This window comes from Carassius auratus, chromosome 5 (genome assembly GCF_003368295.1).
Source record: "Carassius auratus strain Wakin chromosome 5, ASM336829v1, whole genome shotgun sequence".
Taxonomy (NCBI): domain Eukaryota; kingdom Metazoa; phylum Chordata; class Actinopteri; order Cypriniformes; family Cyprinidae; genus Carassius; species Carassius auratus.
In genome coordinates, this window is record NC_039247.1 from 12,998,629 (window position 1) to 13,024,269 (window position 25,641).

Sequence of the window (25,641 nt, forward strand, 5' to 3'; positions counted from 1 at the left end):
TCAATAAGCACAAAGTACACCACAAGACGGAAACAAACGAATCCAGAAACAGCTAGTTTAATGACATTTCAAAGGCTGTGCACTGACTGGGTTATTGTCTTCAGAAAACATTGACCTGTCCAGGTCAAAAATAAAATAAAATAAATAAATAAATAAAAAAGGGTGCAAGTGTTTAAAAAAACTAATACAGTAAAATATATTTAGTCTAGGGCCCATATATTTGTATAATAATTAAAAAGCTATTTTAAATTGTCCAAAGGAGATCTAAATGTAATACTAACTCCTTCCAGTCATACTTGATTTGTTAATTTGAGTTTTTGCTCGTTTTTGCAGGTGAATAAATCGCATTGTCAATGCATAATTTTGGAGAGAGAGCAATGAGTGCGAATCAGGTAGATAAATATTAGCCTAGATATTTTATGCAGAGACATGTACGTGTCAACTTGCGGTGACAGGAGCGTGCTAGGCTGCGCGCTGGGGGCGGAGCTGACAGAAAGCTCTCAAGGAAAAACTCGAATCAGTTTAGTAAGACTGAGGGCAACCGTGGACTACACACCTCTCTCGAGCAAAAACACAGGACTGAACTTTTGTACTTTTGAAAGACTGCAAGAGTATCCGACTCCGGCGAGTCAAAATGTGTCCTAATCCGAGACGCGCTTTTGAGATTTTGGAGACGCGTAACAGCGCGTGAAATGTAGATGTAGAAAGTGTGACCGTGGAATCTTTTCTGACAGCGATTAAGGAAGTCATAATTTCACGCAATGCGTCGTAAGTAACCTGCATGTGAAAAAAAAAAAAAAAATCAAGTTGTGAAGATGAACGAAACGAGCACGAGTCATGGCAAGGAAGGCTGGGACCCTACAATCCCAGTCATTATGTTCATATTTGGAGTGGTCGGGAACGTGATTGCTATCGTAGTGCTTCAAAAGTCGCGGAAAGAGCAAAAAGAGACCACTTTTTACACTCTGGTGTGTGGACTTGCCGTGACTGACCTCTTGGGAACACTGCTTGCGAGTCCAGTCACCATTGCCACCTACGTGAAGGGAGAGTGGCCCGGTGGGGTCCCGCTGTGTCAGTATTCCGGCTTCATTTTACTCTTCTTCTCCTTGGCAGGTCTCAGTATTATCTGTGCCATGTCTGTCGAGAGGTACCTCGCCATCAATCACGCGTATTTCTACAACCACTACGTGGACCAACGGGTGGCAGGTTTGACGCTCGTGGTGATCTATGTGTCCAATGCACTCTTCTGCGCCCTTCCAAGCATGGGACTGGGGTCCGTGGTGCGACAGCGTCCAGGAACCTGGTGTTTTATTGACTGGCATAGCAACGACAGCACCAACGCCACTTTCTCCTACATGTACGCCGGCTTCAGCTCCGTCCTCATCCTCGCCACAGTCCTCTGTAACGTGCTGGTGTGCGCGGCTCTCATCATGATGCACAAGCGCTTCGTCCGGAGGACCTCGCTGGGGACGGACCAGGCGCGAGTCGCGGAGTTCAGGCGCAGGCGGAGTTTCGCCCGTCTGGCGGGCGCGGAGATCCAGATGGTCATTGTTCTCACAGCCACGTCCATTGTCGTTCTCATCTGCTCCATCCCTTTAGTGGTAAGTGGGATGTGACGGTCTTTGGGAAATGACTGACCGAGTTACTTTGATTAAGCACAAAATTTATTAATGTTGAAACTCGGCTGAAAACAACACAGCAAAACTTAAACCAAGATGGTTTGGCAGATGATTTGCTGGTTTTAGCTAGTTAATTAAAGTAAATGATTAATTTAAAGTTTAGATGGCACAGAAGAGTGTTTTTTTGTCACAAAATTCTGTGAAATAGTATCATAGCCTACCTATAGTTTACAGTAGCTACTGTACGTTAGAATTGAAAATTATGAAATTCATCATACTTTAGGATACTGGGCAATACGGATACAGTTAATAAAATAAAATTTTGTTTTATAAATTAAAAATATGGGATATTTTGCCTGTGCAAACCATCACGTCTTACATTTTATTTAGACAAACTAATTTTATTCTGTGACCAGTTTATTACATCACTTAACTTTAGTAGCTACACTGGTGGTGTTTTGTTTAGGTAACACTGAGATGCGTGGCTCATACCTGTCAACCCTCCCGTTTTTCACGGGATTCTCCCGTATTTTAACATTTTATCCCGCTATCATCCCGTTTAGACATTTTCCGTATTTCTCCCGTAAAATAAATAAATAAATAAATAAATAAATTTAAAAAAATCCCACTGGGCGTGTTTTATATGTTTGCTACATTCGCCTTCGGTAAAACTCCCGTAATTTCTATGGTCGTAATAAAGAAATTCTACTGACTTCTATAAACCAAAACTCATTATGAATAATCACGTCAACAAATTTCAAGGTTGTACAGTTGCCAGATCTTGTTTTAAAGGCACCCCTCTCACACAATCGTCCCCCTTCTAATTTCAACCCATTTGTCCCCTAAACTTTGGCAATCTGGATTCACTGGTAGAAATGGGATGGGAGAGAAGATTCAGCTGGTGCTCCTGTGGAGAAAAAAAACTCAAAAAACCCCAACAAAAACAAATATAAATGCGAAATTAGATATAGCTTACACCTCAAAATGCTTTTCTATATTAATAAAATATGAGCAATGCAAGTTGTAAAATCAGGTGCTGCGCTGCTTTGTTTAGTGCAGTTACCGGGGAAATGGCTATATTCCTGGTGAAAAGCGAAAAAATGAATTTTTTCAATAAGCTCATCTGCTTTTTGTTTTAGTCCAAAGCCAAAAACGACCCTTATTTTTACACAGAAAACACGCAGATTGATATAGGCCTACAGGCAGTTTAGATAATAGTTTGTTATTAGCCTAATTGTTTAATTTAATTAATATAATAATAATACAATAATTGATACTTTTATTCTTATATACTTTGTTGTAATTGGATGATTCGTGCTGAACACAACACCTGACTTAAACAGCTCTGTTTGGCTGTTGTGTACAAGAAATCAACTGTCTGTGATTGGCTACAACATTTGCTCATCACTGCAAAAGATGTTGAAATAGAAACCGATCTCCAAACGTCAAAGTCAAACCATAAAGAACAGTTTATGGTTTGCCAAATCTGCAATGAAATGCCATTATTACAGCATTAACTGGGGGTGCTGTTGTTTTTTTGTTCACCGTAGAAGTGGGCATGCAAGTAAACAGATAATGTTTTGTTTTCTGTCTAGGTGCGGGTGTTTGTGAACCAGCTGTATCATTCTCCAGTAGAGATGACAACTGAGCTGAACCTAGACCTTGAGGCCATCCGAACTGCCTCTATCAACCCCATTCTGGACCCCTGGATCTACATCCTGCTGAGAAAGACAGTCGTGCAGAAGATTCTAGAAAAGATCAAGTGCTTCTTCTGCCGCATCTGTGGAAGGAGACACGGGAGGAGCTCTACAGATTTTCACTGTGGGAATGGCATCCACAACTCATCGGTCATGTCTCGTGATTTGCTTTCGCTAGTGCATGTGGTTAACACGTCGCAAACGTGTCTGTATCCCCTGGAGGCGGGACAGGATATGGGCTGCTGCAGTGACTCTATGCAGAGCAGGACGTGTTCAACTTCAACCGAGCAAAGCCTTCTGCGGGACTCTCAGGTGGTAGAGCGCAGCAGTGGAGAAAACAGAACAGAAACAGACACAAACTTTGTGAAATCACATTCATGCACGCACTCCAACACAAATGAGGCACAGTGTTCCAAGCACCAGCCGCTGCAAGTGACCTTTACAGATGAGACTTTGAGCTTACAAGAAAGAAGCATATGATACATACTGAAAAACTCACTTAATTCAACATTTCATGGGGTGAAATACATTTCAAGAGCTGAGTGTTGAGAATGGAATCAGAACTTCTCAGAGCGAAAGAATTCCTAAAAACTCATGAGACTAAAGAGGAAAGTTTTTAAAAAAAAGCTTACTAAAGTATGAAAAAGTTATAAAGTATATAAAAAAAAAGTATGCATTTCAAAAGAATGTTTTGTTAAGCAACAGGTTATGCCGACTGCATTTTCTAAACAGTGAGGCACATGACAAAGCTCTTAGAAATGTGTCTTTAATTTATTTTTCATTCTTGTGAATATCTGAAAAAAAAAAGGCCTTTATATTAGACCAATAAAATTCCACTGGGCCCTAATTCATTAATTTGTTTGACCTGGGATGTATTTTTGAAACTCCAAATATTGTACTTGCGAGCAATTATCTACTGCCCGGCTTTTAAGCTCCCTTTTTGCAGACATTCTGGTGAGATCGCCATTTGGTCACAAGTTCAAGAAACCAGAGTGCCTTGTTGGCTTTTCTTAAGCTGGAACTCATGGTTTATAATTTCCTTTTCGTTATGTTAAGATTACCAAAACACTTTTCATTTCCATTGGTGCATAAACAACTGTCCACTATTTCAGACTTTTGTAAGATGTAGCTGAGTGTACATTCTATGGATTTTCCATAATATGTACAACATTCTGTGAATTAACCAAGCAATTGCATATCCATGTTAACTAACAGTAACACCATCACAAAATATATTGGTACTGAAAACACATTGTACAAATTTAAGAGCACATGATACACAGCACATTGTTAATGGAGTTTTTGTTTCTTTTAAACTATATGTAGATATGAGGTGGAATTGTAAAAGCTATTAAGATGGTGTATGTCTTTTAAGGTCATATGTTTTGCACTTTTAAATCCTTGTAACCACTGCAGAAAAACGTAACTGTCACTAAGGTGTTGATCGGTCAGTGGTTGTCAAGGAAGAGCTATTGAGTTCGTCTGTACATACTTGTGATGTAAAAATGTGAACACTGTGTTGTTATATTTTTATTTATTGTAGTCTTTTTTAGACATCTGTGGACTGTAGTTATCTCTTCTCTGTGAGATAGAGTTTGACATAGTTCTACTCATGTTGAAGCAAGTTATATGGTTTTTGTTTCATTTCACATTTATGTGTAGCAAAACAGTACGAGGCATAATTCAAGCTATTTAGCATCATCATCTGCTGCATGTATCTAAATGATCCAACATTACTGTGTACATTTTCACACTTTCAAACACAAAGACAACCTTGTCTTGCTCTCACCCTCGATGTGACCTTCCAGAATGTGCAATGGTCAGCTATTAAATGCTAAAATAAACTCTTGAATTGATGACAAACAGAAAAACTGAAGAAGAAAAAAAACTTATGGTATTTGTTTTCACACTCAAATATTAATAAAAGCATAGCAGCTAGAACATAATTCAAATATAATTTAAATAATTGGGATGAACTGAAAATTCACAGTACTAACAACATGTATTACAAATCAATTTATTATACAAAATATATAATGCTCACATACAGCATCGGTCATTGAATCTGTATGTGGAAATAGACAGATGACCTATAATGACCAAAAATAAAACTACAAATGTAATGTTTCCAATGTGTCAGCAATCATTGTGTCTACTTTTTTAAAAAGTCAGAGCTCATTATATTTTAAGAAGAATAAATGACTTGTCAGGTCAGGTCATATTCCTGGATAGTCATCCTATTCATCATGTTGTATCCACATCCTAAAAATATATTACTCTGACTGTGTTATATGATCATTGCACAATGACCAATGCACAGCGACAGATCTGGAAACCTTCACCAACTATAGACATCCATTTATTTCATTACTTCATGATGAACAAACTGCTACCTGTCTCGGTACCATACGGATACATAAATAAAAACTGATGAAAATGATCTTTCACTGCAGTCCTACAGCATCACAGTCCACAGTCCATCTGTTTCAGGCTCCTCCCTAAATCATCATTAGTGAAAACGTTAGTGTACTCATTTATTTGAATAAAGCAACAATTAGCAGAGGATTAGCGGGAGGCAGAAGGATGCTGGAAGCCAAATAAAAAACATTAGAGAGGTAAACCTTCCAGTTTGCAGCCCACGCACACAGTTGAACAGTATCAGCACTGATATGAATGCCCATAAATAATGGGGTTGTGGCAGTGACAGCCAAGAACACATATACATACATGTAAGGCTTGTAACAAAGAAACTGAATTTGTGGGGTGCTTACTACAGAATTATAGAGGACAGCACATTTCATTTTGAAAATAATTCAATTTAGGGCAACAAAGTAGTTTTAGGCATTATATTATATTTGGTTTGGGTAAGGAATACTGTGTTTTTATGAAGCTGTAAAGATCATGTATTCTTTTGTGAGAAACCTGCAGCAACCTGTAGCACATTATTCTACAAAAACTGCCTAGAGGCCATTCACAACAAACTCTTTTTGAGGCAGGGCAGTGAATGAAAAAAAACCTTCCAAGTATAGAAGTACATAAAATAAATAAATACATTGAAAAGCCGTGTTTGCACCGTGGAACACAAAATGTGTTTTGTGGGAATGGTCCCTCCATAGGACACAATTTTGCCAGATGCATGGCAGTAAAGTCTAGAGATGTGTTTTTAGAACGCAGCGTCATGTGTGAGTTACTGGAACCATTAAACATGTCCAACTAGCTTGTTTACGCCTTGATTACTAATGTAACCTTGATTCCATGAGATAACAAGAATGAGCATTGCATGATTTGTTATCGTTTGTGAAGCTGCACAAACAAATGGCATTTCAGCCTGCCAAAATGGGCAGTCAACTGCCTATATAAGATCGAGCTGAGTGCCATTTCATCATAAATTTTCTACCCGTGGGTGAGCATAGATGTGCCGCGACAGCCTCTTTGAGAGGGGAGCTTCTCACTTACATTTATCCAAAGCGACTTACAATGCATTCAGGATATTCATTTTTCTAACTAGTATGTGTGTGCCCTGGGAATTGAACCCACAACCTTTTGTGCTGCTAATGCAATGCTCTACCACTGAGCCTTTTTGCTCAATGCCATCAATGGAGGTGAAGGCAGAGGAAGCAGGAGTAGGGCCGAGTAGGAAAATATGTGAGTGGAGCAAGACTCATGCTCTCACAATGAGGGCAGTCCATATCTGTGAGCACTCCCTCTGTGCTGGTCAGTGGCATGAAGGGGTGGCCCTGCATGTGCCGCACTCATGCCACGACATGATGAGTCAAATGCCAATGGAAGTTTCTCAATTAGCAGAGAATTTGAAAGTCACCGGACGACCGCAGTAGAGAGGTGCTGAGAAAGAGTAGCAGGCTTCTTTGTTCTTCATTCTTTGGAGTCCAGCGAGAAGATGATCATTGCGCTGAAGGAGAAAGTTTGTAATGATTCTCTTATATTTGAAATATTCAGTTGAACTCAACAGATTTTGCCAAATCCAGAGTTCACCCTTGTTAACACTTAATGCAGCAGCCTGGTACTGATTAATGAAAACCTGAGAACCCAGAAGTTTTGACTTTCTGAAGTTTTGTAGTACCCAGCCAGTCAGAAAGGAACTGGTGATACCAACTTCACAAAATCCTGGAGCTAAATCTTTTCCAGCGATTTCTCACCAAGGAACCGAGCTGATTAAATGTTGAGAAGTGTAATTTCACCCAAAGAAAATCACATAAAAATCCTTATATAAAGTAATCCTATAATAAAGCATAATAACTAAAATATTGCTCCCTGCATCACCTTCTCTTCTGCGTGACATTTTAACCCATGACTGCATTACTACTAGGCCTACTTTATTTCTTTGTATCACTAACTAAACTAAAAAAATCTGTAGATAGATAATGGAGCAAGTGTGTGTATGTGTGTTTTTGTCATGTCCTTCCCACTCAGTCCTGGTACATCATAGGGGTGAGTGTTACTGCAAATTTTGGTATCGATCCGATACCAAGTACATACAAGACCAGTATCGCCAATACAGATACTGATTACACTTTGAAAATGTACAATAACTAACGCTTCTATTACTAAAATGGTCACACTTTATTTTAAGGTCCAATTCACACCATTTAAAAACCATTAACTATGATGTTTGCCTCAATAAACTACTAATTTGCTTCTTATTAACAGTAAGGTAGTTGTTATGTTAAGGTATTGGGTAGGATTAGAGATATAGAATATGGTCATGACGAATAAGTGCTTTATAAGTACTAATACACCGCAAGTATGTTATTAATGGGCATGCTAAGAAGTAAAATAATAGTGAGAATTGGTCTATATACTAAAATGTTACCACTACAATATTACATTCACCATCGCTACATGGATATTCTTTGCCTTTCTGAAAGGACTCTGCCAGTGACTTCTGACTCAGTGGGACATTTAAAAATGCTTAATGTGAAAATATTATTTACAGACAAGCAGAAAAGCCCCAAATATGAGGGCAGTTCGCAAAGTTTCACATTCAGCGTTTTGCTCCCATATAAGGAGGAGCAACATGTGTATACGAGATGGGAAAGGAGCTGCATACTGTATGTACACACAAAGACATGTCTAGTCTTTAATGAAACAGAAACAATATACTAAGCACAGACCAGAGAAAATTAACCTGAACTATCGATCTCATCAGGATGGGATTGATCTGATACCAATACAAACATTGGTTTCGATACTATTGATATTATGATTGATTCAGCCAGCCCTAGTACATCAGGGAGTCACACTGCTACAGAATAACAGCTCTAGGGTCCCAAGTGATAGCTCACATCTCACATAAAACAGGACTGAATTAAAATCCAACTAGAAATGGTGAAATTGCTAATCAAGAGTGTACATTGAGAAGGGATTGCTCTGCTATTTTGGAAACTTATAAGGCAATGCTTAACCAGACTAAAACAATGAAATAACCACAGAATGCATCAGTAAAAAAAAAAGAAGGAATTTATGCTCTTATTGGAGTGAAAATGCCAAAGCATTTCAAATTCTTCTGGGAATCTGATGCTCACTATACAGATTCACTGGGAATAGTAACATAGTTAAAGGGATAGTTGACTCAAATACTGTATGTAAATTTTGTCATTAATTACTCACCCTCGTGTCATTCCAAACCCGTAAGACCGTTCATCTTCAGTACACAAATTAAGCTATTTTTTTATATGAAATCCAAGAGCTTTCTGACTCTGCATTGACATCAATCCAACTGAAACGTTTAGTTGTGGCCCAGAAAGTAAGGAAGAACACTTTAAAATGTGACATTATAGGTTCAACCATACTGTTATGAAGCTACAAGAATACTTTTTGTGCACAAAGAAAACAAAAATGTATTCAACTTTATTCACCAATATCCCCAGCCTCTATTTCACTCAGAGTCCTCGTGCCTTGACTAAACAACACTGTGAGGATGAAGTGGATTTGCTTTAATCTTTGACAATCACTTCTTTGGCGACCCCGCGTGCATCCACAACCACTGTTTTCTTTAAGTCCTCATATTTTTTCTGTCTATCAGCCATGGTTGTGCAAGCCTCAATCACTTCATCGCTTTCAAAATCATAATCGCTCTTCAGCTCAGGAGCTTGCACAAGGAGCCTTTGGGCTTCATCTTCCTGTTTCGCTCTTTCACGGAGAGCATTTTGTTGCTCCCGGAGCTGTAAAGCCCAGCCTAGGTCTTCCTCCCAGAGGGAGCGCTCAGACGGATGCAGGTGCAGTGCCACTTTGAAAGATCGCACAGCCTGGAACGCACAGAAGAAACATAAAACATGTGAAAATGTACATCAAATAGGATTATTAAATGCTTTAAAAGTATTTTTGGTAACACTTTAGTATAGGGTTTGGTCAATAATACAGTAAACATTAATTTTGTGAAATATATAAATTATTATTATTAAATAGTAATTAAAAAAAAATTTTTTTTAATTTTTTTTATGTAATTCAACAGCCATTACTCCAGTCCTCAATCATATTAATATGCTAATTTGCTGCTCAAGAAACATTTATTATTATTCTCAATGTTGAAAACTGTTAATAATACCCTAATAATAGGGCATATAATAGGCTACCCTAATAATAATAAGTTTTAGGCTTCTTCGATAAATAGAAAGTTCAAAAGGACAGCATTTATTTGAGATATAACACTTTTGCAACATTATAAATGTCTTTACTTTCACTTCTGATAAAATGAATCCATCCATGCCGAAAAAAGTATCAATTTATTTCCATTTAAAAAAAGTTCATGCCATAGAGCTCAAAAATAAATAAATAAATCAGTCTCCCCTGACATATCCACCAACATTTTTCACACATGTACAGCTTGAGATGAGTCTTTAAATCTAACTCTTGCCTAACTGCAATCTCAAGTAGAACAATTCAGTTTAATTTAAATAAATATGTCTTTATTTTAATGAAAATGTTTGATATGACCAAAAGCAGTGGCTCACTGAATGCTAGTTCTGCCCTCTGTTGTTTTTTTGCTGGAATATAAAATGCATGGACTTTTTAAGAGCACACTCCAAAATGAGCATGAACAGATGTTTAATGTACAGTCAAACCAAGTGAGCAGTCATGACTCCTTGCTCTTTTCATGATAAAACAAACCTCTGCAGCTTTCTGGAACTAATGAAAATGTACTAAAACAACTTCACTTACACAAAAGTCAGTTCCCATTTCTTCCCAAAAACCCACTTTAAGAAAGAAGTTAAAAAGAAACAAGAATGTGGTTTCAGCTCAATAAAACTTAATAAGCCTTAACAAGTCACATCATCCATGCTCGCATACAAAAAAAAAAGAAAAGAAAGAAAAAACCACAGCTGCAAAGCACATAATTAAGATTGAAAGATCAACACATCTTTCAATGCACACACTGAACCGCTGCATATGTCAGATCTATTCTACACTCAATATTCAGTATCGACAGTATTAAAATGATTATGAGAAAGCTAAATAATTATTTGTTGAAGATGGCTTTTATGTGCACACAGTGTCACAGCTGCTTGAGTGCTGAAGAGCACATTCAGTCTATACATAACTAACATACATTCATTCTGTATGAAGACTAAAGCCTAGTTCCTGCTGTGAATCAGTCACCCTGCTCATGTTACTCAGGGGACAAGAGAACGATAGAGAGACAAAGAATGACATTTGCTTTCTTTTCATCCCCTGGGAAAATAATGCATTCATAAATAGGATTTAGTGAGGCATTTTACCTTCATAATTGCCCTATTGACTCGACAATCTACAAAGGAATGGTCACTCCTTCAACAGAAACACTAGATCACATATCAGCCTGAGAGAGGAAGAATATCAGAGCCAGTGTGAGCAGGAGCCAAGAATCCTCAGCACTTGTCATGAGGAAAACCTTTAATGAGGAATAAAACCAGCTGAAGGCTTTGGGAGACCTTTTCTCCTGCAGAGATCTGATCGATTTAACAGAGATGTTTACAACAGCTGTGCTGAAGTCATGTCATAGACTCACTCAATCTTGCTCCTCCATTAGGAGTGACTAACACACCAAACTGGAAAGTGCTGAATCCTGTAAGATTACTTGTGTGTGTGTGTGTACTGTAGCGGTTGCATAAGTTACCTTATATTTGTTTATAACAATAGCAGTAGGTATAAAATGGAAATTAAAGTTTCCTAAATGCATATTATTGATCCTATTGTGAACAATTATGCATATATTTCTTTTTTTTTTACTTCATTACTTTAAATCAAAATGTCATAACCCCAGACAAAGAAAATTACTATCAGCGATTTCTAAGAAAAACTTGCATACTTTAGAACTGCACTACACCTTTTACGCAAGAATTTATGAAAATATACTAAAATGACAAAATTGTAATTAAAATAAAAAGCTTGACACTTCTTCTCCAGGGTCTTTATCTCAGACTCAAACATTATAGAAATTTCCACAGGGATGCACTGGAGATTTCCCGAAAAATCTGCTCATAATTGATTGGACATTCATTTTTTGTGAGCTGTTTTTCTTTAAAGAATGTTGTGAGAAGAATGGTGGATCAAAACGTTTTCCAAATGTTTCAACAATGCATAAACATTGATACTATGAACTCCACTATGATATGTAAATGTTATTAAAAGTAATAATTTTCATTAGAGCAAATGTAGGTAGCTCTTATTGATGTAACACATTTTAGTTTGAGAGTGACACAGTTTGAATAAATCTTAAAAAGTATGTAATTAAAGATTTGTGCAGGAAAACAGTTAATGTCTTTGGTATGAACACCCTTTCAACAAGAAGTCAATTATCACTGCAGCAGTTCGAAGAAAATGTGTTCTATAATCATGTAAAAAAAAAAAGAAAAAAGAAAAAAAAAAAAAAAACAGAACGTAAACATTACTCCTAACATTTCATTCAAATCCTCCATCCTCAGGTTATTTTTCTTGACTTGACTTGAGTAAATGACTTGACAAGGCATGCTTAGCCCAAAATAGTAAAGTATTTATTCAATCTCTAGCCAAGACGTCAAACTCGGTGTGCGCGATGAGTGTTTGTATTACAATAGACACAGGCAAATACTTACTAGCTGGAGGACTACAGGATCTGCAAGGTTTTCTTTCATTGAGCATGTCTGTCTAATGTGCACAATCAATCACACACAGGTCGGGGCAGGTAAGGTGTGGCAGTGTTCCTCTTAAAGTACTCTTCCATGCTCCTGGGCTTGGACGTACTGAACTACACATTTCATCACAATAACACTCAGTCTGAGCGATTGATAAGTGACAAGAGGTCTCATTCACCTCATACTGACTGCCTCAAAATGATGAATTAACCGTTTGTGTTGACCTCTAAGCTTGGCTGTTCATTTGGGTTACTTAGGTGGTTGCCTAGGGCCCTGATGTTGTGGGATGAGATATAATTAAAGAGAACATTTACACTGTTAATTATAACAAAAAAAAAGCCCAACTGTAATCAATGAACAGAACACTGCTTATTTAATCAACTGAAGAAAAAAAAAAAAAAGGAAAAAAAAAATCTTTGGACTAAATATCACATTTATACACATATTATACACATTATTATTTTAGTTTGTTTTCTTAAAAAGAAAGAAATTACTCTTTGTTCTGAAGTTCTATGAATGTTTTTATGGTAAGACCTGATGGGGCAGATTTAACTATAGTTTTGGCATAAACTGGAATGACTAGATAATTGAAGCTCATTACATAAAATGTACTTACTAGCTCTACTTCGCCAAGACTTAGTTGGGTGCGGCCCAGAGTTTGCCACGCCTCCCACCAGAGGGGGCGGAGTCTGGTGGCCATCTCTGCAGACTGCACAGCCAGGAACACCTCTTGAAGGGCGATCAACACCTAAGGGTTACAACATCACAAGGTTAGAAGTTGACAGACTCAATTCCTGAAATATTTTCTCAACACTAATTTTAAAATCTAAACAGATTTTAGAAGACTTTGCAGACTTTGTAAATGGTTACAGAGAAAAACTAGAAATCATGCATCAACTGAATGATGATCACACACTACCAGCATTAGTTGTTTCCAACACAAAGTCACAGAGAATGCGCCTCAGAAGCCGCATGACAAATGAAAACAGTATGAGCTCTAAAACTGACTCCCTCAACTGAATGGAATCACAGTCGGGAACTATGAAGATAAACAGAGTCTGTGCCCATCAAACACTACAGGAGTTTCTGTGAAATCAGTCTCCTCAACTGGACAAAATCTTCAGACTGGCTCTTTTGGCAACAGGCAATGACTCCTACAAAACTGCAAATGTTGTGTAGTGTTTTCCAACCAAAACATTTTCAAAAATTTGATTTATTCAACTTAAAACAGCTACACTAGCACAATGTGTGCAAATTATTATTATTATTATTTTTTGAATTTGATGTATGACTATAAGTATAAGTATAATTTATATGAGAAGAGTAATTTTAAAAGTAATTTTCACCTCAAACTTAATTTCAGTCTGATTTCCAAACATGATCAGTTTTCCTGAAGTAACAATTTAATTAGATATAAGGCTAGCCAGATCTTGTAATTGCAACCAGTGCTGAAAACGAATCCCTGACCTGTGCAGCGCTCAAGTGCTTCTGGGAAATTCCCACTTATGAGTTTAGAAGTCATAATGACATGATGTGAGTTCAAGTGATTTTGTTCAGAATAAAATGGACTGAAATGACTGGACAGTTTTATATAAGCAGGATATAAAAAATGCACATTGGGAGCAACAAATAAAAGAGTAAAGTCAACATTCACAGTAATGATCAATAGCGATTTGAAAGAAAGCAGTTGTTCATGTGCACTCAGCTCAATAAATCATGATTATTCTGGCATACTCTTTACAGCATGTAGAAAAACAACTTAAGTTTTCCAGATGAAGTTATTTTTAGAAAGAAACATGTTTATATGCATGCATTTATTTTTATTGTAAAACCTGTTGTTTCATTGTTACATTCACAGTTTCACATAGACTATTCGATTTCAGCTTTATCTGGTTTCTGAAGTTTACACCCACATATGAGAATATGACAGTTGTTGGTTTGATAGAAAATTTAATCAGAAAATCAATCCGTTGAAAGGTGTTTTAAAGTCCAACTGTCATTACACCTACGCTCATCTGTGCAATGAAAAACAACTTTCCCAGACATCAAAGCCTAGACACGTATGCCAAAGATAAGATGAAGAGCGATGAAAGAAGAGTTTAAAAGGGAGCAATAATAGAGGATGGAAAATGTAGAAAAAGTGAAAGTTAAGGGATGAAAATGACAAAACAGGGTTACAAGTAGACAGAACAGACTAAGTGACTGGATGCAATGACTGCTGCTGGTTGTAATCTGTCCTATGTTAAGTAAAATGAGTGAGCAAACAAGTGTGTTTGTTTGTGTGTGTGTGTGTGTGTGTGTGTGTGCATTCACCTCAGTAAACAGCTCAGTCTCTGAACATGTATTTGTACATCTACAGCACATACATTTGTGTATGATTGAGTAAGCTATGTCAAGATTTAGGGCCAATCAGCAAATTCTGTAAAGACTAGTGGAGTAAAATAAAAGAGAAATCCAAATCATGCAATCCAAGACCATTTCCGAGAAGAGCTTTCATTGCAGATATGGTGAAATCATGAAAGTCTAAAGCTTAAATTGGTCTTGGTTCTATTTTGTCACAGAACTTTGTCATCATTTTGAACGTCTGTCAAAATAAGAAAACATATAGTAACTACGATCCTGATGAACAGGTTAAGGAGAGAAACTAAAACGAATTACATAACATTTAGATCTATCAATGCTCTCAGTTTAGTAGAAAATTGTATTTAATTAAGTTGTCAAAGAGATCAAAATGCTCAATAAAAACTGTCTGATATTTTCAGCCGATCTGTCTTTGCCAGATCCAAGATACTGTGATGTCCTCACGCAGACTCTCAGACTCTCAGAGCTAAAGCTGAGATCATAAGAGTGAAAACTGACAGGAGAGAGTGAAAGACAGGATATTAAAGGTAAGATGAGTGAATGAGTTGACAAATGAAGGAACAAATAAAAAGGCAGACCAGGTCATCAGTTGTTTTCTGTGAGCATTATGCAAATGTTTTACAAACATATCCTGTTACCATTTGATTTGTACAAAAGCAGGTGCTTGCAAACATTTTGAAGGAGCAGCCCGCCTGGAGGGTCGTCAGACTGCTTTTTTTTCCTTTATGTTGTCATTCATTACCGTAAAACAGGTTTACTATTAATTACGAGCTGCTAACATATAAATGTGACCTACTGTATAAACTTTTTTCATAAACAGCCCACCATCAGCTGAAGCAAACTCCTCCATGATCCTGTTCATGACATTATTTCAACCGACATTCAGTGAATAACAAAAATACAATAAATAAAGTAGAGATCCATTTGGATAAACTTACATTTTAAATTTGGATAAACTTTCATTTAAAATAAAAATCACAAGTAAATGTGTCTAGTGAATTAATGACAGTGTCATAGTGACCACTGCGTCTGATCACCACTGCGCTCTTGAGCAAGACACTTAAACCCAGCAGGCCTTTCCCTACATTAAGAAACAAGTGTGTGTGTGTGTATATATATATATATATATATATATATATATATATATATTTATTTATGATAATGTGTGTTGCATTTTCAGGACCACTATCTAAAATCGTCCGCATCCTCAAAGAATAATAATTCCATCCAGAGTGAAGGACAGGTACAGTATGTCCATCATGCTCTCTATGTAAGATACAGTTTGCCTGTGAGAGTAGAGAAGGGAAAATACGAGAAAAAACCCCTAGATGTCAAAACGTTTTGTCATAAAGCCACAGACAGGGAGTGGGTTTGGAGAATGAAACTTAGGGAGGAAGAAATGAAAACAACAGCCTACGTAACAGCTGTACATTTACGGTAAATTCCACTATTGCAGACTCCCAATTCACATTAAAATCATATTTTGTAGTGTGTATGAACTGAACTGATTTTCTTTTTTACCTGTGATTTCATCTCATGGAGCACAGCATTGTCTGGTGTGAGCTGAATCGCCTCGTCCCACCTCTTCAATGCCTCCCAGTTCCTACAGCAAACACAAAAACAGAAAATACTCCGGTAAATTATTTGAAAAATTGTAACACTTTCTTTAGAGCTTTCTGGTTTGCAAAATATACACTATGATGTATGTATGCACACACACACACACACACACACAGAGACCTTCACAACAACTGAGGTAGACTGAGCAACGTAAGGTATGTATGGGGTATATTAAGATTTCTGATGAAGTTTAACAAATGCAAGTCTTCTCTTATTTTCCTTCTCTCCTGAAAAAGCTATCTCATGGTATGGTGTTTAAAATAAATCACCTTCTGACAATGACTATAATCATTACCCAAAAGAAAACGTCCTCCTACAACTGTAGTACAATTCAGAGCTATATTACAGATGCTTACATCATAAAATTTAACTTTTTAGGAAATTTTCTTGGGGAAAATAGAAAATGAGGAGTCAGATTTCACGACGAAAAACAACAACAACAACAATAACAAAACTTAAGGACTAAAAAGGAGCCAAACTGAATGTTATGAATGTAACCCTCATACTGGGCTGTGTTTAAATTTCTTGGCATACTACGAATCTTGTGTAGACAATTTGGCAGTAAATTATCAGGTCATATTGTTTGAGGAAGCAAACGCTTAATCACTTTTGTCTACTTATCTTTCCCAAAAAAGTATTGCTCACTCAATTAATTCCCTGGGCACACTGGTTAGCAGTGTAAACAGTGTGCCAGTGGTGCCTGAACAGGCAAAACATCTACAACATCACAGTACAATGTGCTGGTACAGTAGGTGGGTCTTTATAGCCATGTTGAGGCAGGAGTCATGTGAAACTGCGATGTTATTCACTATTATGGTCATCCTTACTGTAAGTGACACTATAGTACTATAGTAAGTACTATTTGTCTTTCACCTCGTAAATGTGCCTTAGACATCAATGTTTCATGAGCCCCCTGCAAACTTAATCGTTATTTAATATAAAAAGTTATAAAATATATAAAAATTAGATTACTGGGGAATTTAATAATATTCAAGCATTAAGTCTTAATATCACAGATTATGCTAGTCAAAATAATAATAATAATAATAATAATAATAACTAATTTATCAGCAAGACATGGATGTCTAGTCCAGTATTAGGAATATGCTGACTGATGTCACCAGCTATTTCTGTTGTTTGGTAGCAAAATCTGTCTCTGTTGAACTGTTAGCACTTTCAAAACTTACATTACAGATATTTATAATCAGTCCTGCGATTGAAACTTACAAATGGTCTCATTTTATCCCACTTAATGAAGTGTGGAAGGACAGTTTAACTTTAAATGAATGTCAACCAGGAAATAGTTCCAGTAATAGAGGAAAATCTCCCACATGCCAACAATACTGACAGGAGACACATACCATCTGTCCGGTCACTTTTTTAATGTGACATACTGTAACTTACTGAACATCTATGAGACAAGGATTGTGGGGTGTTCACATGATTCACACACTGATCAAAACAGGCAACTCTGCCAAACTGAACTGCATATGGTAATAGGACTAATGTCTTGTTTAATGTAAAATTAAATAATAATTAAAAAAAAACAGATAGATGCTGTATGTTGGATCTGTGCGCTCATCTTTCTTCAATGCAGCTAACGTCCAGCCGCTTCATGTCATCTAAAAAAACTACTAGAAACACTTCCGTGTTCAGGAAAAAAAGTGGATACAACAGTTCTTCAACAGTTCTTTCTGTTCCTCGATTCTGATTGGCTGAGAGGTCTTTCCAACATAGATATTTATAGGTAGATAGATAAATTAGCAGCTTCTATTCTGACCTTTGGATGTTTATCCAATTTCTTCAGAATTTAAGTGCCAGTGGATGTTTAGAACAAGAGGCTGCGCTGTGTTGTGGCATCTTGAAACGGATTCATTTTTATTGTGAGTGACGACATATTGACATATCTGACATATCTGGAGAGATCGAAAGTGGCATTCACCTATACATATCAATGTTTTCCACCCATGAGTTGCTTCTGGTTCAAGCATATGCTTTGTTAAATATGAAGCAGTTTTACTCAAGATGCCTTGAGTAAAAAGTAGATATCAAAGTATCAAAGTAGATAACAAAGATTATCATAACCAATGTCCATCAAATATGCAGAATGATATCTAAAAGTTTTTTTTTTATTATTATTATTATTTTCATTTACTATACATAAACTAACATTTATATGTTTTATATATATAATGTCAACAATAAAAACAGATAGTTAGTGATTATTTTAAAAGTCCATAGATATCGCAGTTATTTATTATGGCTATTAGCGCATTCTCTGACAAGAGGAAGTGATGAGACCTATTTTCCAGATTTAGTCAGGTGACGTTCGACATATACTCTATATCACCCATTCATCTTTTCTCCGCGCTGGCCTGTACTCACAATGTATTTAATGTTCCAGGGCTTGAGCATACTTACGTCATTATGATGCAACTTTTTGATTTGAGAAAGCGCTTTCGCTAATAGACTGTTTAATAGATTTATCCCTTACGTAGTGCAGTGGTTTTCATTGTTTTAATGGTGCTGCAAGTATCAGAACATTATTACAGAAGACAAATGACACTGATGGAGGAACTTCCTGCTTTTCTCACAAATTAAAACTAAAGTTTATCAATAAGATGAGAACCACATCCGTTATAATCTATGTTTGTTGTCGTAATCATCACAGTAGCGCACACAAAAGTAGAAGCTGCTCAGCAAACCGTGCTCAGGCACATTATGGATTGAAGCAATCACAGTAGTCAAATGAGTACTCTCTCATAATACCCAACTCTACATGAAACAGTCAGCTTTCAATGAAGCAACTCAACGCTCCTTTGTTACTAGTTCTAAGTGAGGTTTCCAAATTAATAACAGAGGCTTGGGCTCAGCTGTTAAACCAGAGGACCTACACTCTGGCCCTCACGATCCTCACGAGTTTAGCTCTAACCTTGATCAAAATGATCTGCCTGTAACTTTGTAGCAGTCCTGAAGAACCTGATCAGCTTGTTCAGGTGTGTTTAGGGTTGGAGCTAAACTCTGCAGAAAAGTGAACCTCGAGGGCCAGAGTTGAGAAGCCCTGTGTTAAACGGTCAACTTTGAGATTTGAATCCGTGGCAGATGCCAACATAATGTTTTTTAAGACATTTAGTTACACTTTTATGTATTTACAGTGCCATTGAACTGTTGTATAAATGCAATATCACACTCGTACCCAAGTGATATCGATCTGTATTGTGAGAAACACATGATGAGGACATATTTATTCAACTGTGTGATACTTCATCTTGTGCATAAATTATGATTTAAAAAATTCACACTAAGAGAAAAACCAATTGGGTAACTAAAATACATTTTGAGCGACATAAAATTATTTTTTTCTTTCCCCCAATCTCACAGTTTTTTTTTTTTTCAATTTGATTGAAGTCACATGAGTCTTCAAGACGAATATGTTTCCAGATTTTTTTCACATATAAAAATGGTTAAAGTGTTAATAACCACGCAATAGTTTATATTCTGTAACTCTGGCTGTAAACCTTGAGCTAAATGAGTGGAAGTTTATTAAAAAGAAAAACCCCACCAAGTAAAAGAGTGATAGTCATGTAAATATGGGATAACTAATTGGTTTCAGGGAAAAATGGCAAAGTAAGTAAACTGCTAAGAAAATCCAGCTTTCTAAACTAGAACTAACTTGTTATATTGGGTTAGAAATAAATATACTGCATCTTGCATGGCACTACTGTTGGATAACTATACCACATTTATATGTAGTGGATTTAGTATGGGGGCACATTTATCTACCAATTATTTTATTTTTTAAAAATGTCAAGGATTATTCTAAGCAATTTTGCTAGGTCAAATTAATGTATTTGTTTGACAAGTAATCTTGATGACAACACACTTTCAACATCTAGGCACTTTGCTACTTGTGTGAACTTGACATGCTAAATAATACAAAACAACTAAAAATTGTAAAGAAAAAAAAATCTGCTGCATCATTTTACAAATAATATTTGTAACATTATACAAATAACATTATCATTCATAGTCAATTTACATCTCTGCAGAAAATGCCAAATGTTAATTTTAATAAAAGAGATAAGTTATTTAGTACTGCCCCGAATAAAAAAAAAATCACATGACAGATGTTTATAGTCCACAAGAATAAATTATAGCTGAATTAAAAGATAAATTAAAAAGCTGCCTCAAAGGTTTACATATGCTTGAAACTTAGAGTAAAACTGCGTGTCATTACCTGGATGTTTTTTGTTTTTCAATAGTTCAATTTTTCAATTTCAAAAAATGTTTATCTTGAGCAGTTAACACACAAAGGAGCAAAGTGAGCTTCAAATGCAGCCTCCTATAAGTGCATTGTGTTGACCTGCCTGTTCCCACTGTTCTGCAGCTCCATGTAATTTCCTCATCACAATTCACTTATTCTCCAAAAAACTTGATTATAAGAGTCGCCAAGGGCAACACGCCTCTTCAGGGGCTGCATAAAGCATTAGCCAGCACCATTGTTTAAGGGAGTATCATCACTGACCCCAGCTATAATGGCTACCAAGCATGTGAAATTTAAAGGTGATTTAAAGTAATAAAGACGTTTGAGTCTTTTATAAGATTGTGAATGAGACCGTCACCTCAAGTTACCTGCTGTAGCATCTTTACTACTGCACTGCAAATATTGTTGGCTCTTATGATACATAGCTTGCATAGTTTCTCATTTAGGGAAATTGTACAATATATAAATTGATTATGAGCAGTTCCACAAACTGGGTATTTTATGCATCCTTCAATCATTTCAATTTGTTCCAGATCTCCAATACATTCAAATATATTCAGATCTACTGAAGTCTAGATTCACTTCATATTCTTATTAGATGACAATGAATGGATGTACCGAGGTCTGATGAGCCTAGAAACCCTCTCTGGGACTCCTATTTAAGCCTTCCCTGGTAACACAGGGCTATTTTTGCCCTCCACATTTAAATAGGCCACTTAACGAAAACGTTTTTTTTTTCTTTCTTTTTTGAAGATCATCCTGTGCATGATAAAACAGTCGAAAGCTCCAGTAGCAATAAAAATGCATGAACAGTTTGTACAGAAAGCAGGAGGACATTTTCCAGCAGTTATCTTTAATTGTGATGATTCAAAAGTAAAAAAAAATCGATTGCTCAGCAGTCAATAAATACAGTTGAACAGTTCTTATTCAAAACAAACTGTCCATTAGCAAGAGATTATACAGAAATCCTAAAACCTGTGGCCCTGTCATCTACTTGACTTGACCTTGCAATAAATAATAATCTGGGGAACGCTACCTGGCCTTCCTTAAATTTCTCTGAAAAAGCAGGTGCAACAAATATTGGCATAGTGCTACGGTAATCACATCACGAGCAGCAGTAGCTTACAGTCCACTAATTCGCGGTTAGAGCCAAAGTGCTGCTTAATTATACCATTAAAAACATTTCAGACTACAGCTTTTAAATGAATCAAGACATGGATGGAGACCGAGAGTTGTGGAGAAGAAAAGAAGATAAAAGGCTGTAAAATTGACGGGGGACACCTTACCCTGACCTCTCATGGACTTGTTAAGGCTTTACAGGATAAAGCCGCAATAACGACAGCTTCGGTTTAATCCGTACCTTTAAACCATCTTCCAGTAAGTTCAAGCTTTTTCTTTTATCCCCTTCAGGTGCTTGCTGGCTGTGACGTTTATTCCTTTTTTTTATTTGGATAGTGAGAATACAAGCAGCCTAATTTGACTTATTGTTCCGGTTAAGTGGTTAAAAGATGAGAAACTTGAGAAAGAAGACCTTTTTCCTCTCCATCTCACATTTCGTAACACCCTCTCAACTCAAAGAGATGAAGATCATCCTAAGTGTATGTGGACACACCTGCTTCAGAGATTCATATAAGAAATGCTGCCTCCAAGAGAAGAGAGTGCATATTAAACAATGACATAATTACTTATGATCATAGAAAATAAATAGTGAGAGAAAAACGCACACATTAGAGTGTTTTGTTTTTCAGCTCAGTCCTGCTTCATGACCGTTGGTTGAGCTTTTCACAGACATGCTAAAACTGAAAGTCTCATTTGAGTGCTAAAATGTTCAGCTTCTACATGCTGTACTGAACTCCTGCCTAGGCCTCTCCGACCGGTGTCGGGTTTATCCAGTCATTGAAGGAATAAATGTCAATAAAAGTAATAGATGTAATCCTTTTTCTACTTCATATAAACAAAGCACAAGGTTTGCTTTGAAAAGTGATATAATATCACGGTATCCTTGCTTATATGAGCTCAGTCAGTGTTTTTCATTCAGGGTGCATAATGTAAATAGTGGGTTGTAAGTCAAAGTTCTTCAAAGAATAACAAACCCAGAAATATAAAAAGAAAATGTCTACATAATTAATTTGCATGGGGGTCTGGGCAGTCAAGTTCCAAAACAACAAAAAGGATAAAAACCATCATCATACTCCATACTTATTATAATTTAAGTCCTCTGTAGCTATATAATAGTTGTGTATGAGCCAGCATATTTTGTGAACCAGTTCAAACAAGAGGTCCACATCCAAATGCAGAGAGTCTGTAGCAAACCCACAGCCCCATCTACTGGATGGGCACTGTTATAATTGACAGGGTAAAAGACCCGCTGTTTATCATCTTTGTTGATGACTCCAAGAACCCTGTTTCTATCATTGACAACAACTGCTTTGTCATTTGCTGGCCAATGCACTGACCTGATTAAATAACAACTATCAGTTGAGTAACCATAAAGACAAAACATATGTCAGGTTTTCCAGGAAGGATTTTGGCAGCCACATGCCTCCAGAGTGTATAAAACGGAGAGACTTACTGAAAATCAGGTAAGGATGAGAGAGGTTGTCCATGGGTCAACAAGTATCTTATTTTGTGAATCACTTTTTCGAATCAAGCAGAAAGCTCACTGTCAAAACCAGGATATCTGTATCCTACCAACGTGTTTGTGTGTGTGTGTCTGTGTGTGTGTCTATGCTACTGTTTAAATGTTTGGGGTTGGTAAGATAAAAATTGCATGTTGTTCACCAAAGCTACATTTATTAAGTCAAAAATACAGTAAAAATAGTAATTGTGAATTGATAAAAAAAAAAGTATAATATTTTGAAATATTATTACAAATTAAAATAACTGTTTTCTAATTTAACACATTTTTAAATAGTAATGTATTCCTATGATGGGAAAGCTGAATTTTCAGCATTATTACTCCAGTCTTCAGTGTCACGTGTCATTGCTGAATGAAAGATTTCATTCAAAAAATTTTAATCTTGATTTCAAGTATACATAAAGGAATTTCGGACCAGAACACAGAATAGATTACAATGGTGCACCCAACACAGCGCTGGGACTCATACCATACATCATGCTTCAGACTGTAACTAAGAAATGAAAACAGTGGAAGCAATGTTGTTTGAGACTCGGTTTTTTCTGTACACACTTCTTGCTATTCCAATATTGGCTTTCTAATAGCTCATCCAAACTTGCAATATTTATCACAAGACTGGATTTAACAAGCACACAAACCTTCCCTGCTCGGCGAGCAGCATTCCTTCATCCTTCAGTCTCTTGCTCTTAGCAGCACAATCCTCCAGCAGCAGCTCTCGTCTCTGTTTGATGACATGCAGCCAATCAGCTCTTTCCTTCTCCATGTCCTCGTCATCCACCTGCTCGGAATCTTGGAAACTCTCTCCCCCACCTTACGTTTCCAGCCAAAATAGGCCATCCTGAAAAAACTAAAACAGCTCCTGTAAGACTAGCAATTGTGAATAATGCATTAAAATGTAACAATTAAAAGGACAGTTACACGCTTTCAAGAAAAAAAAATTACAAGACAGACTGAAAAACAGTCTGAGGCTAAACTTTGAAGGCATTGGTATTTTCTACAATGCATGTATTGTATACAATGCATTCTAATAGATTTAGACCTATTTGTTTGTTAGACCACTACATATTCACCATTTAAATACTGCTCTATATTTATTTAATACTAAAAGGTTTTTTTTTTTTTTTTTTTTTTTTTTGCAAAAGTAGCTACTGACAAAACAATAGAAATTGTATTACTAAAATTGCACAACTCTATATTATATCACTATATTTGCCATTGGAATTGGAAAAGTTTTTTTTTTTTTTTTATGTGGTTTGAATGACCAGGGTAACTGTCCAAGAAGAAGAAACGCTAAAACTTCTTGGTTCAGTCATCGCATATTGAACCTGCAACTGCAAGAAGGTCAAGTGCACTTGTAATCCAGCCAACTTTAGGTCAGTAACAGGTCCTGAAGTCTGTTTTACAGTCCAATGCGATTTACTACACAGGTCACATTCATATTATTGGAAATAATATGAACTGAAGGCTGTAACGTTAGTTACGTTAGTTAAGTACTTTCTGCATTGGCATTTTCTAAAGAATCTTTACGTTTGCAAGCGCAGCTGAACACGTAAATTATAACAGAAAAAAAAACTGAATTATAAATAGAAATGCCCCAACATCAATGACATATAGCGTTTTCATCCATGAGTTACTCACAGATGTTTTGGACTTATCCACTCAGCCTTCTAACCCGGAAGCACTGTTAAAGTCTCTTAAAGGTACAGGGCCAGCTTTAAATGAGTCCTATTAAGCTCCTATACAAAGTTTGTTTTGGAGGTGTAATAGATCAGGCTCTTGTACTAGGTTGTGCGTAAAACCTTTACTTTTAACAAATTTTACAATATTTTAACACCTCTCTCCCCAGTCTGTCATGAACAGCTGGAATAGCTCCTATATCAAATGATTGAATAGCTGGGACAGTGTGATTGTGAGTGGCTCCACTTGGCGCCTGGTCTGAAAATGTCATGCCCCATACCATAGCCGCCTGCTAGCATAAGTGTAAATATTGAAAATCAAATCAATTTGAGACTGGTTTAAACCGCAGAAGTTTGTCTGCTTTGGGAAAGATAGCTTGTCTCCGACATAGTGTTAACACTCGTTGCCTTATCTAGTGCAGCTCAATCAGGTCTCGTCCCATTCGTCAATATTTGTGATATCACAAATCCCAGAGAATATGTGTTGTAAAATGCATACAATTTTTTTTTATTTTTGGGTGAACTAACCTTTCAATGATTTTAACAGCTCTGCTTTTGCAGTGTTTGAGGTAGATCTCCAGCAGCGAGAGAAGAGTCGAAACTGAGATGCGCTCAGCTAAGCGCACAACTCTCTGCATGGCAGTCTTGTGTGAAGT

General features: G+C 36.7%; 1 protein-coding gene and 1 pseudogene across 1 annotated transcript; one reads left to right on the plus strand and one right to left on the minus strand.

Annotated features, from left to right (window-relative positions):
• Positions 1–504: 504 nt before the first annotated feature.
• LOC113076151 (prostaglandin E2 receptor EP4 subtype-like) lies at positions 505–5,444 on the plus strand. The gene is made up of 2 exons (XM_026248821.1): positions 505–1,601; positions 3,215–5,444. The coding sequence occupies exons 1-2, from the start codon at positions 816–818 to the stop codon at positions 3,794–3,796; spliced, it is 1,368 nt and encodes a 455-aa protein (XP_026104606.1). The 5' UTR covers positions 505–815; the 3' UTR covers positions 3,797–5,444.
• Positions 5,445–8,086: 2,642 nt separating this feature from the next.
• LOC113076160 (tetratricopeptide repeat protein 33-like) lies at positions 8,087–24,419 on the minus strand (annotated as a pseudogene).
• Between the last annotated feature and the right edge of the window lie 1,222 nt (positions 24,420–25,641).